Raw genomic sequence first — 15,187 nt, 5'->3', positions numbered from 1 at the left:
TGACTCATCCTGTGGCCAGGGTATGACTTCAGCGGTATAGTTTGGAAATTCCCCAAGAAACCTCACCTGTGAAGATCCGTGGTTCAGACATTTTCCAAACTTCCTCTGTTTTTGTGAAAAATTTAAAGTTTCTGTGTTATTTATTTTAAACAGATGAAAGAGAAAGTGGGAAAAAAGAAAGCAGCAGAAGTGGAGCAGCCAGGATGCAAACTGTTGCCGACATGGGATGCTGGCATTGCAGGCAATAGCTTAAATCACTATGCCAAAGTGCTAGGCCACTGTGTTATCTCTTATAGCCCTTCAGCGATTCTGTGTATCGCATTAATGAATCATATATTGATTTCTTTATCCTAGATAATTTGATTAAATATTAAGAGTTAATAATCACTTAGTATTTTACAACACTAGCTGCAGCTATAAAGTCAGGGGTCCTTCCACATGCCTTCTGACAGCTCCTTGGAAATGGAGATGTTTTGGAGTGCGGTCTTTACCGTGCTCCTCAGTTTGTCCTGCCAGGGGTCAGACTGGGGATCTGACAGCAGTTTCATCTCAGCTGCTGGTCCTCTAACCACTGACCTGCTGCCCAGCCTGAACTGTCCACCGGGAAAGCAGAGTTCTGGGTCTGCAGCAGGGCACGAGGACATTGTTGTCTGTTGCCAGCCACTGCCCGCTTCCCTGCCAGAGTATTTCAGCAGTCTTGGTGCCAGTGAGGTCAGCCATTATAAGGTGTTTCTGTCATGGGCTCAGCTGCTGCCAGCAGGGAGCTCCAGGGAGCCTGATGAGAAGGTGGTGCGGTGCTACCGGCAGCTCCTGGAGACCCTCAGGGCAGCGCAGCTTGAGCCCATGGTCATCCTGCACCAGGGGACCCTCCCTGCCAGCCTGGGGCCGAGAAGGGACGGCTTTGCTGACCTGTTTGCCGAGTATGCGGCCTTTGCCTTCCGTGCCTTTGGGGACCTGGTGGGGATCTGGTTCACCTTCAGTGACTTGGAGGCCGTGGTGAGGGAGCTTCCTCACGAGGAATCCAGAGCTGCACGCCTCCAGCTTGTCACCGAGGCCCACCGAAAAGCCTATGAGATTTACCACCAGAAATACGCTCTGCAGGGTGAGTAAACTGAGTTTCCAAACCTCTGAGCAGTTTGCAGTATTTTCATCCCTCTGCTATACGTACCCTGCCCTTCATGAATCTCCAAGTTGCTGTGTAATTCTGTATCTTCTCTACACCCATTCTTCGTGGAATCCTTCTATTTGTTAATCCTATGATTTATTATTATTATTATTATTATTATTATTATTATTACAGAGATGACCATTAAGAAATCACAGATAATCTGTACAATTGAAAACCATTCTTGGGTCATAAAATTTTTCTTTTTAGTCAAAAAACAGTCTTTATTTCTAAAAGCAAGTTTAAGTTTAAAGAAGTACTGCAGATGGCAACTTGTTGCCATAAGCCCTTCTGTCACCGAACTCAGATTTCCCTATATTAACATTTTCTTAATTAGATGCATTTGTTATGAATAATAAGCCAATATTGGATAGTTTATTATTATTATCTTTAAAGATTTATTTTATTTTTATTGGAAATTCAGATATACTAAGAAGAGGAGAGACAGAGAGGAACATCTTCCATCTGTTGATTTCACTCCCCAAGTGACCACAATGGCTGGTGCTGCGCCTGTCCAAAGCCAGGAGCCAGGAACTTCCTCCAGGTCTCCCACATGGATGCAGGGTCCCAAGGCTTTGGGCCATCCTCGACTGCTTTCTCAGGCCTAAAGCAGGGAGCTGGGTGGGAAGCGGAGCCACTGGGATTAGAACTGGCGCCCATATGGAATCCTGGCGTTTTTAAGGCGAGCACCTTAGCCTCTAGGCCACAGCGCCGGGCCCTGGATACTTTATTATTAACTAAAATTCCTATTTTTCAGATTTTTCTTAGCATTTAGTTAATGTAGTTTTTGTGCACCTGGCTCTTATGCAGAATGCTGCATTACAATTTTTTGTCATGCTTGTTTAGGGTTCTTTGAGCTAGGACAATTTCTCATATCTTCTTTATTTTTTAAAAATTATTTATTTATTTAAGTAGTTAGTTAGTTAATCTGTTATTGAAGATGCAAAGAGACAAACTGGGAAAGAGAAATAGAAAGATCTTCCATCTACTGGTTCACTCTTGGAGTGCCCAGTTGAGTGGAGCTGGGTAGGTTGAAGCCAGGAACCAGAAATACAATCCAAATCTCCCATGTACGTAGCAGGGAGCCAGCTCCTTGGGTCATCACTGTTTCCTCTCTGCATGTACATTAGCAAGACGTTACTATGACATTGGAAGCCAACCAAGTGGTTGAACTCAGGCACTCTAACATGTTGAACTTTGCATCATCATGGCTAGGCCAAGCAACTGTCCCAGATATGCATTATTTGTGATCACAGAAATAAGTGCTGTTTTCATCACATCATATCAAGAGTTTATACAGTATACTTGGTTTATGATTATTTGATTAAATATTTGGCTAAGGTAGTATTTGTCAAGTTTCTCCATTATAAAGTTATTTTTGATTCTCGATATCATTTTATACTCTTTGGAAAAGATGTCCCTGTGTATGGATCATGCTTAAGAACTGGGGAGCTGTGTTGCCCCAAATAAACATTTTTAAAAGTGCTTTTCTAGGGGCAAGTGTTTGACCTAACAGTTAAGATGCATCCAAGATTGAGTACCTGGATTCAAAACTAGCTCTCATCACAGTTCTAGCTTCCTGAATCTTCCATTTGGACGCTGCCAATGCTGGCAGCCACTTTACCCACTATGTCACAATGCTGCCCTCCTATGAAGAATTCTTTGCTTTTTAAAGACTTATTTATTTTATTAGAAAGTCAGATATACAGAGAGGAGGAAAGACAGAGAGGAAGATCTTCCATCCGATGGTTCACTCCCCAAGTGAATGCAATGGCCAGTGCTATGCCGATACAAAGCTGGGAACCAGGAACCTCTTCAGGGTCTCCCACGCAGGTACAGGGTCCCAAGGCCTTGGGCTGTCCTCGACTGCCTTCCCAGGCCACAAGGAGGGAGCTGGATGGGAAGTGGAGCTGCTGGGATTAGAACTGGCGCCCATATGGGATCCCGGGGCGTTCAAGGCGAGGACTTCAGCTGCTAGACCATGCTGCCAGGCTCTATGAAGAACTCTTTTTTTTTTTTTTTTAGCTTGTTAAAACATCATTTAATATTTACAAGGTACTAGGCTAATGATTCAGGAGAAGAACAGACAGCTACTGCCTATCCTGAGTTTATAATCTAATTAGAGATAGACATGTAAAGTTCTTTTTTTTTTCTGTTCATTATGTCCAATTTATTATTTACCTATTTTTTTCCTTTAATATTCATTTATTCATTAATTACATTGCATTACATGACACAATTTCATAGGTACTGGGATTCCCCCCTTCACCCCAAACCCTTCCCCCATCATGAATTCCTTCACCTTGATGCATAACCACAGTTCAAGTTCCGTTGAGATTCCCTAATTAAAAGTTTACACCATACAGAGTCCAGCATCCCACTTGTCCAGTTCAAGTTCAACGGCCTCTTAGGGAGGCCCTCTCAGGTTTGTAGGCAGAGCCAGCAGAGCGTCACCTCGATCAATTAGAAGCTCCAACATATCATCAGCAACAGTCCAGGTATGATGAGGCTGGTGCAGAGTCCACTGATTGACATAGTCCGTCTTAGGGTTTCCCCTTGTCCAGTTTTCCGCTGGAAGCATAAAGCTGAGGTGGTTGATTCATCTACTCCATTTTCCATCTTTTTTTGATTAATGATTTGATTCCTCCATTTTGTTCAGGGGAATCCCCCTAAAAAAAAACTTTGAGGCATTCCCAGTCCAGGCTCCTACATGTACTACTAGTAAGCACAGTGCCCGCCACCTTCCATCACTCCGATCAGCTGATGGTTTTAACCCCTGGATTGGTTCTCTTCTGAGCCCCGACCTCTATTGGAACCAATGAGTATCGCATCTCTCCCCGGCTCTGCCCATCACACTCTCGTCCCTCACCTAAACCAGTGGGAGGAGTGCTGGTCAGGTGTTGCATTCCCTACTAGCACAGGCCATTTCACCTCGGCATTTTGTGTTTTGTACTGTTTTTTTTTTTTTTTTTTTTTTTTTATCGCAACCAAACCCGGCCAGGCCCCCACACAGTTTCAGCACTTGGGCTTGCCAGTGGATGACGTGAACCGACTCAGCCTGGTCTGCCCCAACCCGAGCCAAGTGTATTCCAGTGGGTCACATTCCAAAGCCTCTTCTGGGTTATTTACCTCCATGCTTCTTGCGTTTATTTGTAGAGTCAGTGTCCTGTCAGAGGAACTGTTCAGGTTCCTCCCTCCGACTCCTTCATGGTGTCGGGTTTCACGCATTCCAGCAGGTCCTTCAGCCAGCTCCGCTCTTCAATCCATTCTGGTTCCTGCTGTTGAGAGTTTCAGCCCAGCCACCGCTCGTCCATACCCACGCGTATCTCATATATGGCTCAGATGGGGTTGAGGCCTAGCCGAGCCCATCCAACGTCTATCCTGGTCCTCCGGAGCACCAAACTGTGCTGTGGTCTAATCCGGCATGGTGCGTCAAAGCCGAATTGATATTTGTGCCAAGGGATTACAACTGTGACCCGACCAGAACTCAGCCTCCCTCCAGTTCCTGTGCCCCTTAGTGGTAGGCTCCACGCAGCCAAGGCCTCCACCACGCTCTCCAGCCAGGCCTGTTGCCAGCCAGTGTTAACTATGCCAGAGGTTGCTCTGGTCAGCCCAGAGCGTCCTATAGACTGTCATGCCTCCTGCATAGACTCCACCGGCCCTTCTAAACCGTCCAATGGGGTCAGAGTGTCAGGGGATTGGTCCACGCATGCCTCACACATTCTAGCCCCGAGTATGGTTCTTGAATGCCAGTCAGTGTCATAGTCCTGCCTTCTGTGACCCCTCTGCTGATCCCTCATCCTATCAGGTATTGGGGCATCCTGCTGCACAAGCCCGGAATTTTGCCTTTTAAGTGAGCTGATGTTGGCGATCGGCACTAGAAAGTGACTACAGGTTCTTTAGAGGAAGATTAAATGCCTTTGAAAAGCTTAAGGACTAATACATATTCTCAGAGTACTGTGGGTTCAGCACGGAGCGTCTCATGCAGCATATCAGAGAAACCAAATTCCAGAACTTCCTGGCCGGGCGGCCAGCAGGCGAAGCCTGGCGCCAAATGGCGCACTGGCCCCTGAGAGCCTCGCACCCCATGTACCTGCGCAGGTGGTGGAAAGCTTGGCTGTGTTAGGCTGGAATCATGGCAGGGACCCTCGCACCCGGGCCGCATGGCGGCCCGGGGCCAAGCTGCTTGGGCCCCCGCCTGGATCGTGCTAGCTCCTCCCCCACTCCAGCCCCTGGCATGGCGGCTCAGAGGCGTTCCCAGTCCGCTTCTCAGGGTCCTGGGACAACCTTCCCACCCCAAAAGGAGGCCATCAGACCAGGACCCCGGCAAATCGGAAAGCTGCCCGAGAGCCTCGCACCCCATGTACCTGCGCAGGTGGTGGAAAGCTTGGCTGTGTTAGGCTGGAATCATGGCAGGGACCCTCGCACCCGGGCTGCATGGCGGCCCGGGGCCAAGCTGCTTGGGCCCCCGCCTGGATCGTGCTAGCTCCTCCCCCACTCCAGCCCCTGGCATGGCGGCTCAGAGGCGTTCCCAATCCGCTTCTCAGGGTCCTGGGACAACCTTCCCGTATGAAGAACTCTTAACAACAAATAACCTCATTAAAATTAGGCAGAAGGGGCCCAGCATCGTAGACTAGCAGGTAGAGTCCTCAACTTGCATGCATTGGGATTCCAGATGGGTGCTGGTTTGTGTCCCAATTGACCATTTCCCATTCAGCTCCCTCTTTATGGCCCGGGAAAGCAGTCGAGGATGGCCCAAAGCCTTGGGACCCTGCACCTACATAGGAGATCCAGAAGAAGCTCCTGGCTTAGGATCAGCTCAGCTCCAGCCATTGCTGCCAATTAGGGAATAAACTAGCTAATGTAAAACCTTTCTCTCTGTCTCTCATCTCTGTATATCTCACTTTCCAATAAAAATAAATTTCAAAAATTAGGCAGAAGATTTCAACAAACATTTTTTCCAAACAATGGAAAAAACCAATAAGATAGAAAATAATCATTTTGGAAATGCAGATAAAAAGCACTGCTTCATAGCCATTAAGATGGCTGCTGTACAAATAAATGTGTATACACACAGAGATTGTATGTGAATGGCCTGTGGAGAAATTGTAATCCTTGTAACTCCTGCTCACGGGATATAAACTGGTGTGGTTACTGTGGAAAATAACATAATAGTTCCTCAAAAAAATAATAAGCATATTTACCATATGATCCAGCAGTTCCATTGCAGGATGCAGACACAAAGGAACTGAAAACCCAGCCTTGAAACAAATATTTGTAATGGTATCATTATTCACAATAACCTTGAGGTAAAAGCAACCCAAGTAATCATCACTGGATGGATAAAGAAAGAAAACATACACAAGCAATGAAATATTTTTCAGTCTTAAAAAGGAAGCAACTCCTGACACAAGCTATAGCATATGAAATATGCCTAACCCAAAAAGGGCAAATAATGTATGATTACACTGAAATGAAGTACTTTCCCTAAAAAAATCGAATTCATAGAGCTAGAAAGTAGAAGACTAATGATGAGTGTGATGAGTTATTGCTTACTGCCTAGAGAGTTGCTGTTTGGAAAGGTGAATAGAGTTATAGAGATGGACCATGGTGATGATTGCACAACATTGTGCACAACATTTTTTTTTTGGAAGCTGCATAGATTTTATTGCAAGCACAAGTTTCAATTCTACAAGTGCAAATAATACATCCCAAAGTGAACACAGACACTGTTTTCATGAGACATGAGTTCAGGAATGAACCTGAGTGATGAGAATTCCGACATTCACAAGAGCTGGAGCAGTGACTTGTGGCTTCAGGCTTGAGCTGGCTGGAACTTGTTCTTACTCATCAGCAAGTGTTGGCATTTGTATCAGTGAGTTGACACCCATGGCAACAGTTCAGGAGTCCCACAGGCAGAGCCCTCACATCTCTCTCTAGAACAGAGTTGGGAAGGTTCAGCATCCTCTGCCCCGCCACAGATGTGACGTGTTCTGATGCAAGGGAGGGCCACACTAGCATCTGTCCCGCAAGCAGGACTGCTTGGACCACCAACATGCCGCACTCCAGAATGGAGCAGAGGGCACATCGCATTTGATGCAGTAGGACTCCTCATTCCTCTCTTGACCACACCCCCTCTGTGACACTCTCCTGCATCTGCACACAAATATCACTGTCATCCACAATGGCAGGAGCATAAAAAAAAGAAGAAGAAAAAAAACGTTCTGTATCTAATAAACCTATTCATAATCCCTGTCACTGGCAGGTGCATCTTCTCCATGTTGTCCTTGACTTGAGACAAATAAAGTGTATGGGTTCTTCTCATCATGATGTAACCCCCTTTGACCAAATTCCTTGCATCCAAAGTGACCAAAGAGCACTGGTAAGTGAGGGAGCTACACAATCCATGAGGAAATGCATACCCAGCTCTGAGCTAAGAGCATTCTAGAAAGTGACATCCCCTCCCCATGCCAGCCTAGCTTATGTCAAGAGTCCAGCACCTTGTCTGCTCCTGGTCCTCCTGAGCCAGGCGCTTCCAGCCAGAGCTGCGTTTCATTGGCAGATGCTCAAAGGGACAGCCGTGGCCCCTTCCCTGGGTGAGGGGGCCCAGAGAGAAGAAGGGACGCAGAGGCTCACAAGAGGGCACAGATTTGTACATGTAGAGGTAGGAATTATTGGCAGCATTGAAAAACTTGACCATTTCCAATTCCAAATCCACGAAGATTCCCACGCGGTGCAGGCCAGGGCTGGCACGCAGGACACGTGGCTGGAGGGAGTGGGCACGGATCTCTCCCGCCTGCTTGTTGATGATCCAGAAGCCTTGCTCACAAGCCTTGCACTGTTTGTCCACGGAGTCCCGGCACACCCCCAGTGCCCACTCGTGGCCTTCTGCTACTTCCACTTCCCAGTAATGTTAGCCCCCGGAGAAGGAAGGGCTGCCCAGCACGCTGACCAGCTGAGTGACTCTGCGGTCATCTGGCTCCGTGTTGTGGCAGATTGTGCCATACCGCACGCTCTTCAGATCGCTGGAGAGCAGCAGCAGCGAGTGGGCTGTGCCTGGATCCAGGGGCACATCCTCCCACATGTTCCGCATCTCATCCAAGATATGCAGTTCTGTCTCTATTAGACCCCAGTGCTGCTTCAAGCAAAGGCTGAACTGTTCCAGGTGCGCATCAGGTTCTGGATCCCTCTGGTTGACTGCCTTGCACGTGGGGCACTTTATCCCCCTGTCCTCACTCAGAGAGTTCTACACAAAAAATGTTCAAAATGGCAAATTCTATGTATATTTTACCACAATTTTTAGAATTTTTTTTTATTTATTTGAAAGAGTTACACAAAGAGAGAAAGGTCTTTCATCCACTGGTTCATTCACCAAATGGCTAAAACGGCCAGTGCTAGATCCAGTATTAGCCAGGACCTGGGAACTTCATCTAGGTCTCCTGAATGGCTAATAGGGCCCAAGCACTTGAGGCATCTTCTGCTGTTTTCCCAAGGCCATTAGCAGGTAGTTGGCTTAGAAGTAGATAGAACCAGTGCCCATATGGCCTACGTGCCTCACAGACAGCAGCATTACCAGCTACACCACAATGCCAACCCCTACCACAATTCTTAACAAATTCAACTGCCATTCTTTCTAATCTTTCAGTGTGTTATTGTAAACCTCCTGCAGGGTGATTCATTGATTTAGTCTTCTGTTTTAATTTTTTTTAAAGATTTATTTATTTTTATTACAAAGTCAGATATACAGAGAGGAGAAGAGACGGAGAGGAAGATCCTCCATCTGATGATTCACTCCCCAAGTGAGCACAACAGCTGTAGCTGTGCTGATCCAGAGCTAGGAGGCAGGAGCCAGGAACTTCTTCCAGGTCTCCCACACAAGTGCAGGATCCCAAGGCCTTGGGCCATCCTCAGCTGCCTTCCACAGCCACAAGGAGGGAGCTGGATGGAAAGTGGAGCCGCCGGGATTAGAACAGGCACCCATATGGGATCCTGGTACGTTCAAGGCAAGGACCCCAGCCTCTAGGCCATGCCGCCAGGCCCTTCTGTTTTAATTTTACTGGGATGGTCTTCACATTTGCCTTTGGTTTTGGTGGGTGCTATTCCTCTTCTCTGTCAAGAGAACATCTTGAAGTGTTGTTTGTAGGGTAGGATAGGTATGGAAGAGATGAATTCTTGTAACCTTTTTTTTTTTTTTTTTTTGCTGTGGAAGAATTCTATTTCATTTTCAAAGACAAAGGAAAGCTTTGCTGGGTACGTTATTCTGGCCAACAATTTTTTGCTTTTAGAGTCTGGAATATGTCACTCCATTCTCTTCTGGGCTGTAGAGTTTCCTGTGAGAAGTCTCCTGTGAGTTTAATTGGCATTGCTTTATATGTCAACTGATTTTTTTTTTTCACGTGCACATTTAAGGATCTTTTCCCCTATGTTTGATTGAAGAGAGCTTGAGTATCATGTGTTGTGGTGAAGATTGCTTTTGGCCAACCCTGTTGGGAGTTCTGTGGCCCTCCTGGATGTTGTTTCCCAATTCTTTCTCTAGATTAGGGAAATTTTCCTTATTATTTCATTAAATACATTTGTAGACCCAGCTTCTCTTTCTGCAGCTTCTGGGACTCTCATAATTCTTATATGTGGCCTCTTAATAAAGTCTTTCAGTTCTTGAATACCTTTTTTAACTTGACCCAGCTCTTCTTCTAGCTTTTTGTTTGTTTCCCCGTGGTGACAAGAAATATCTGCTAATTTTGAGACTCTTTCTTCTGCCTCTTTCATTCTATTTGGGCGACCCTCCACTGTACTTTAATTTGCTCCACTGTATTCTTCATTTTTGATATAATAGCTTTCATTTGATTCATTACTGTGTGACATATTCCTTGAATTCCTTGAATGCCTGACTTACGAGTTTCTCGTTGTTGAAAGGAAGCTTTATAACAAGTGCTTTGAATTTTGTATCACCCATGTTCTCGATGTCTTCCTCAATGAACTCTGAGGTTGGCATAGGGTTTTGCTTCTTTGCAGGGGAGTCTTCAGTAATATTCATTGTGCCTTTGTCTCTTCTTTTGCTCTTGATTATTATTCTTCTGGTTATCAGATTCTTCTCCTTGGGGCAGGTTTCTAAGCTGCGTCACCCACAGGTCTACAGTTCAACTTTACTTATTGCAGTTGGTACATGGCTCTTTGTTTGCAGTCATTTGTGCCACTCCCTCCAGTGAGTTCCAGGTCTGGGTTCTTGTTAGACTTCCACCATGGTCTCCGTAGCTCCAGCTCCTGGCTCACCATTCTGCACCTCCTGTGATACTGTGCTGAGGTTGCACTGTTTTCCTCACAACCTTTCTCCCACTTCCTGTTAGAGCAGGTCCCAACACTAGGGAGACACAAAGTGTCCTATATAGCTAGGTTATTGTTGGTGCTGATCTTGCCAGAACCTGTTGACTGTTAGGTCTGAGAGCCACATGGATCTATTTTGACCCATATGATGCCAAAGTTGGTATTATTTTCCCTGTGGGACTAGTACAATGCACTGAGCTAAGTGGGTTTGCTCCCAGCTCTGCACAAATGCAGCTCAGTGTTGTCCCTGCAGTCTTAAAGTCTTTGCCACACCATACAAAATGGCACCTGATATGCCACTGCTAGAACTCTTAATCTGCTGGCAGTCAGGTCTGAGGGCTACCCGGACCTATCTTTGGTGGAACTTTGTTGCTCATGAAGGTCTGCTGCTGGTTCCATTCAGGTCACCACTCACTGAATAGCCACGGCGGTATCAGTCACTGCAACACCACACTGCTGTTTTCACTGCTTTTGTGTGTCTGTCATTCTCCAGATACCCTTCTGCTGTCATTCTGTCTTCTCCTGTTTCCTGGAATGTGCTCTCTCTGCTTCACACTGGCTAATGTTTCTTCATCTGTTTAAATGTGTCCATACCCTATGCTGCCATCTTGTTTCTGTCTCCCAGATATCTTAAAAAAAGTTAACACAAATTTGGCATATGCCAGGCCCAGGATCCTTACCAGCTATTAGCTGTTTTTCTCCTAGCAGTGTAACACTTGCCTAGGTACAATACAAATCTGGGCTGTTGGCATTACATGTCTTGACTGAGAAAAAAAGGAACATTGTTTTTTTGTAAGTCATCTTGTTTTCTAACATCACTCCTCTGGAGTGAAGTCATGTGGGTGATTTCTTCATGAAGACACTAGGAAGCTGTTGAACCTCAACTAAAAACAGAATGTGCTCCCCCTCTCCTCACCCACCCCTTACTCACAATGGCCTCCACAGTCAGAACCTCCTGCCCTCACTTAACTACTGTCCTTTCCTCTTCTTGCTTTCAGGAGGAAAGGTGTCCATCGTCCTCCAGGTTGATGAGATCTCAGAGCTGCTGCTAGAACCATCCACAACTGCACTGGCCAAGGTGAGAATAGTCTGCAGGGAGCATTGGTGACAGCCAAGGAAGTGGTGGTTGAGTGTTAAGGACAGAGGGAGGATTTTGTCTTTGGGTTTGGCAGTCTTGCCAATGCCTCTTCTGAGTGGTGTACATTCTCTGGATGCATGATCACTTTCAAAACAAAATCTCATTTGTTGTAGTTCCAGCTCTTGCTGGGCCCCACGTCACCATGCCCACATGAAGAGACGAGATGCCTCTGCTTGCTCTGATGTTTTTAATTAAAGGAGTCCAAATTGGTTTCCTAGAGGAGAGATCAGTATACAGCAAAATATGTATTGTGGTAAAAGAGTTTGTAAAATGTGCTCTCTAGAGTACTCAGCCCAGCATCTGCATATGTCTTATGCTGATTTTTTTAATGTAAAAATCTGAGACATCAACAGCGTGATCTCTAGTCTGAGTATGGGAAAATGTGAAAAATCATTAGAAAAAATGCTGATTTCTGTAGTCCGGTGGCACTGACAAGGTGTTATTGATGCCATTATGAATCTGGACTTTCTTGGGAACACCACGTGTCAGGGTCCAGTCTTTAGATTCACTGGTTCACTTGTGATAAGGTCTAGGTAAACAACTCCCAGAAATATTACATGGCCAGATGTCATCTAAATTAATTTACACCAGGTGATAATAGCCATCAGTTTCATACTCATGAGACTTGAGTGCCGATTAGAAAAATGCTTGTCTTGCAGTAGCCTTTGAACTGGTCTCCCTGCCCAGTCCATGCCAGATAGTACTTCTGTATTATCAATATAATTCTGAGACATTCCCTGCTGGGGCCACACTCACTTAAAATGGTAACCAGTCCTTCAGTACTTTCCACTGTGTGTGGCCTATTATTTCTCTCTTACCCAATATGCATTTTGTTTACCTCCTACTTTCCTGCCCTCTCTACTTGATGTCCTTTCTGCTCTGCATCCTTTCACAAATCTTCCTCTCTAGAATTCCCATACATAGTTCTTGTCCATGTGAGTGTGCTTTTGCTTAGGAGGCCTTGCTTAGCAATAATCCCTCTCTAAACTTGAGGAACCCATTCCCTTTTGGAAGCCTTTAGCCATTTGTTAGACCAGCCATACCCAAGCAGTGTATACCTTGGAATCTAGTGAAGGATTTTTTTTTTTTTTTAAAGTGCTGCTTGCAATGTTTTTTTTTTTTTAAAGATTTATTCAGTTTATTGCAAAGTCAGATATACAGAGAGGAGGAGAGACAGAGAGGAAGATCTTCCATCCGATGATTCACTCCCCAAGTGAGCCGCAACGGCCAGTGCTATGCCGATCCGAAGCCGGGAACCAGGAACCTCTTCCAGGTCTCCCACACGGCTGCAGGGTCCCAGTGTACTGGGCCATCCTCGACTGCTTTCCCAGGCAGAGCTGCAGGGCTTAGAACCAGCGCCCATATGGGATCCCGGGGCGTTCAAGGCAAGGACTTTAGCTGCTAGGCCACGCCACTGGGCCCATGGATTTAGAGACAAACATCAACTTGATTAGCGAAGCAGTAAGGAGCCCTTGGGAAATAAATTTTCACCAGATACCATTTTCCACCATCGTTCATGTGTTTTGACCCTGTGAGTATGATATTGTTTGAGCACACACCAGGCCAGTGATGTGGCAAAGGGATAGGTCCTTAATCAAGGTGTGGTTGCAAATAAAGAGGACCAGGGTCATGATGTCTGTGCTCTTGGCTAGTAAAATAGGCCAGTTCAGGACTAACTGGGTGGACTTCAAACTTTGTGCTAAAATTAAAACAGACACCAGAATGTTAGTTAAGATGACTGTGGAGCCAACGCGAGTGTGAGGGCCAGGAGGATGATGCTACCCAGGGCAGTTGTCCCTGGCACACCTGTATGTTTTTTGGAAATTATCATTTCTGGATACTCATTCACTTTTATCATACAAATACCATTGAATATTTTGTTTGCCAGTTCCTGGGATGAGCACATACATGGTGTATTCCCAAAAACACACAGGTACCCCACCCTACCCCACCCCCCCATACAAACACACACGTATTCTCACTAGATCTCCATCTTTTCTCCTGGAGAATTCCGCCTTGGACAATTGATATTAATAGTAAGAAGGAAAACAAATAGCAACAAAAAAAGAGCAATTCTGAGCAGCTGTTTGTCCTGAAATGCTTATGCTCCGACAACCTCTTTATTTCTAGGACTCAGTCGATTTCCTGTCAATTGATTTGTCTTATGAATGCCGAAGTGAAACAAGTCTACCAGAGAAGCTCAGTAAACTGCAGGTAATTTGAGACCTTTTCATATCAATGGTTAATGGCAAAGATTCCTGAGAGCATATTAGACACTTAATGCTTTGTGTAATGCATGGACAAAAAGGCTTATGGGACGGCATTTAGGGAGCTTTCCATCAAAGGCACCTTGGGCTGTCAGGCAGTCTTTCTAGAAATGGTGATAAAGGTTATTGCTGGACACCAGCTCCAGCTAACTTGAGAACTTGTAAAAGGATGCATGGATCAGTGAAAAGACAAGAAGAAATGTGGACCACTATGGCACGATGCTCATAATGGACAACTAAAAAGCTGCCTTCTTTATTTATACAGAAATCATCACAAGCTTTCGCAAAACATCCAATTGTTTAATTTTTACTTCATGGTTAAAAGAATGGTTACAAAAACAATTCTAAAAAACATTATTATTATTTTACTTCAAAGAAAATATTTTCAGCAAACCATTATGCATTCAAACCTGCAGTCACTCAGCTAAAGCCAGGAACTCCATGGTTGGCAGCACATGTGGTTACATAGTGACAAGTGGTTTACTTATGTCCAAAATCAATTTTCACTAAACCTAAACTAATATTACTTAAAATATCAAGAATACAGAATTGAAAAGGAAGCTCATAAATGAAAGGAATTTATAAAGGCAAGTATCATAGATTCTTTATTAAATCTTATAATCAGTCATATACTAATTACCATCACCTTCACCTAGTACTGATTCAGTTGTTTTGTTCTTTTGCTAAAGGGCAGTGAAAAGGATCAGGGCAACTCAGCCTTTCTATGATCAGAGGACCTTTACAAGAAACTTCTTTTTATCTTTTTAAACTGTGTTCTTTCCCTAAATATGAGTGTCAATATAAGGTAGAAGTTTTAAACCATTTTTCTTTTGGGGGTTCACATTTGTCTCCCTTTAGAAGATGCCCCATATACTTTCTGCTTTCTGTGGTGAGAAACTAAAATGTGTCATTTCATGTGTTGTGACAGTTCAAGGCTGCATGATAAACAAACTCTTTTTACCTCCATGATTGCCATCTGTTCCAAGATTTACCAAGCCATTTGTTAAGGAAAACATTACTTATATAAGGGCAAGCTCCAGGATAAATGTAGGCACATAACAGGATGTTTGGGGACAATGTGGGCTCAATTGTACTATTGTATGCTTTTAGCTGATTGTTACTGCCTTAAGTTGCTAAAGACCTTTTTACTATAACATGATTGATCAGTTTGAGGTCTTATACCAGTTACAGGAATCATTTCACATTTGCAGAAAAACATCAACAACACTCTCAGGAGAATTCTTTGAAATATTAAAGAGGTGATCGAGTGTCCGTACAATGGAGTGAGGCAGCAAT

At 44.8% G+C, this 15,187-nt stretch overlaps 1 protein-coding gene across 1 annotated transcript; it reads left to right on the top strand.

The window, feature by feature from the left end:
- The first annotated feature begins 462 nt into the window (after positions 1-462).
- On the top strand, positions 463-1,110 carry LOC101520351 (lactase/phlorizin hydrolase-like). Its single transcript, XM_058664198.1, has one exon. It carries the CDS (start codon positions 463-465, stop codon positions 1,108-1,110), a length of 648 nt encoding a protein of 215 aa, XP_058520181.1.
- Positions 1,111-15,187: the final 14,077 nt, after the last annotated feature.

Source organism: Ochotona princeps, chromosome 5 (assembly GCF_030435755.1).
Source record: "Ochotona princeps isolate mOchPri1 chromosome 5, mOchPri1.hap1, whole genome shotgun sequence".
NCBI classification, from domain to species: domain Eukaryota; kingdom Metazoa; phylum Chordata; class Mammalia; order Lagomorpha; family Ochotonidae; genus Ochotona; species Ochotona princeps.
This window is presented reverse-complemented; position numbering and strand designations above follow the sequence as displayed.

Bases quoted from the DNA above. Each gene is read 5' to 3' on its own strand.
- LOC101520351 (XM_058664198.1), top strand. From the start codon at position 463: ATGGAGATGTTTTGGAGTGCGGTCTTTACCGTGCTCCTCAGTTTGTCC.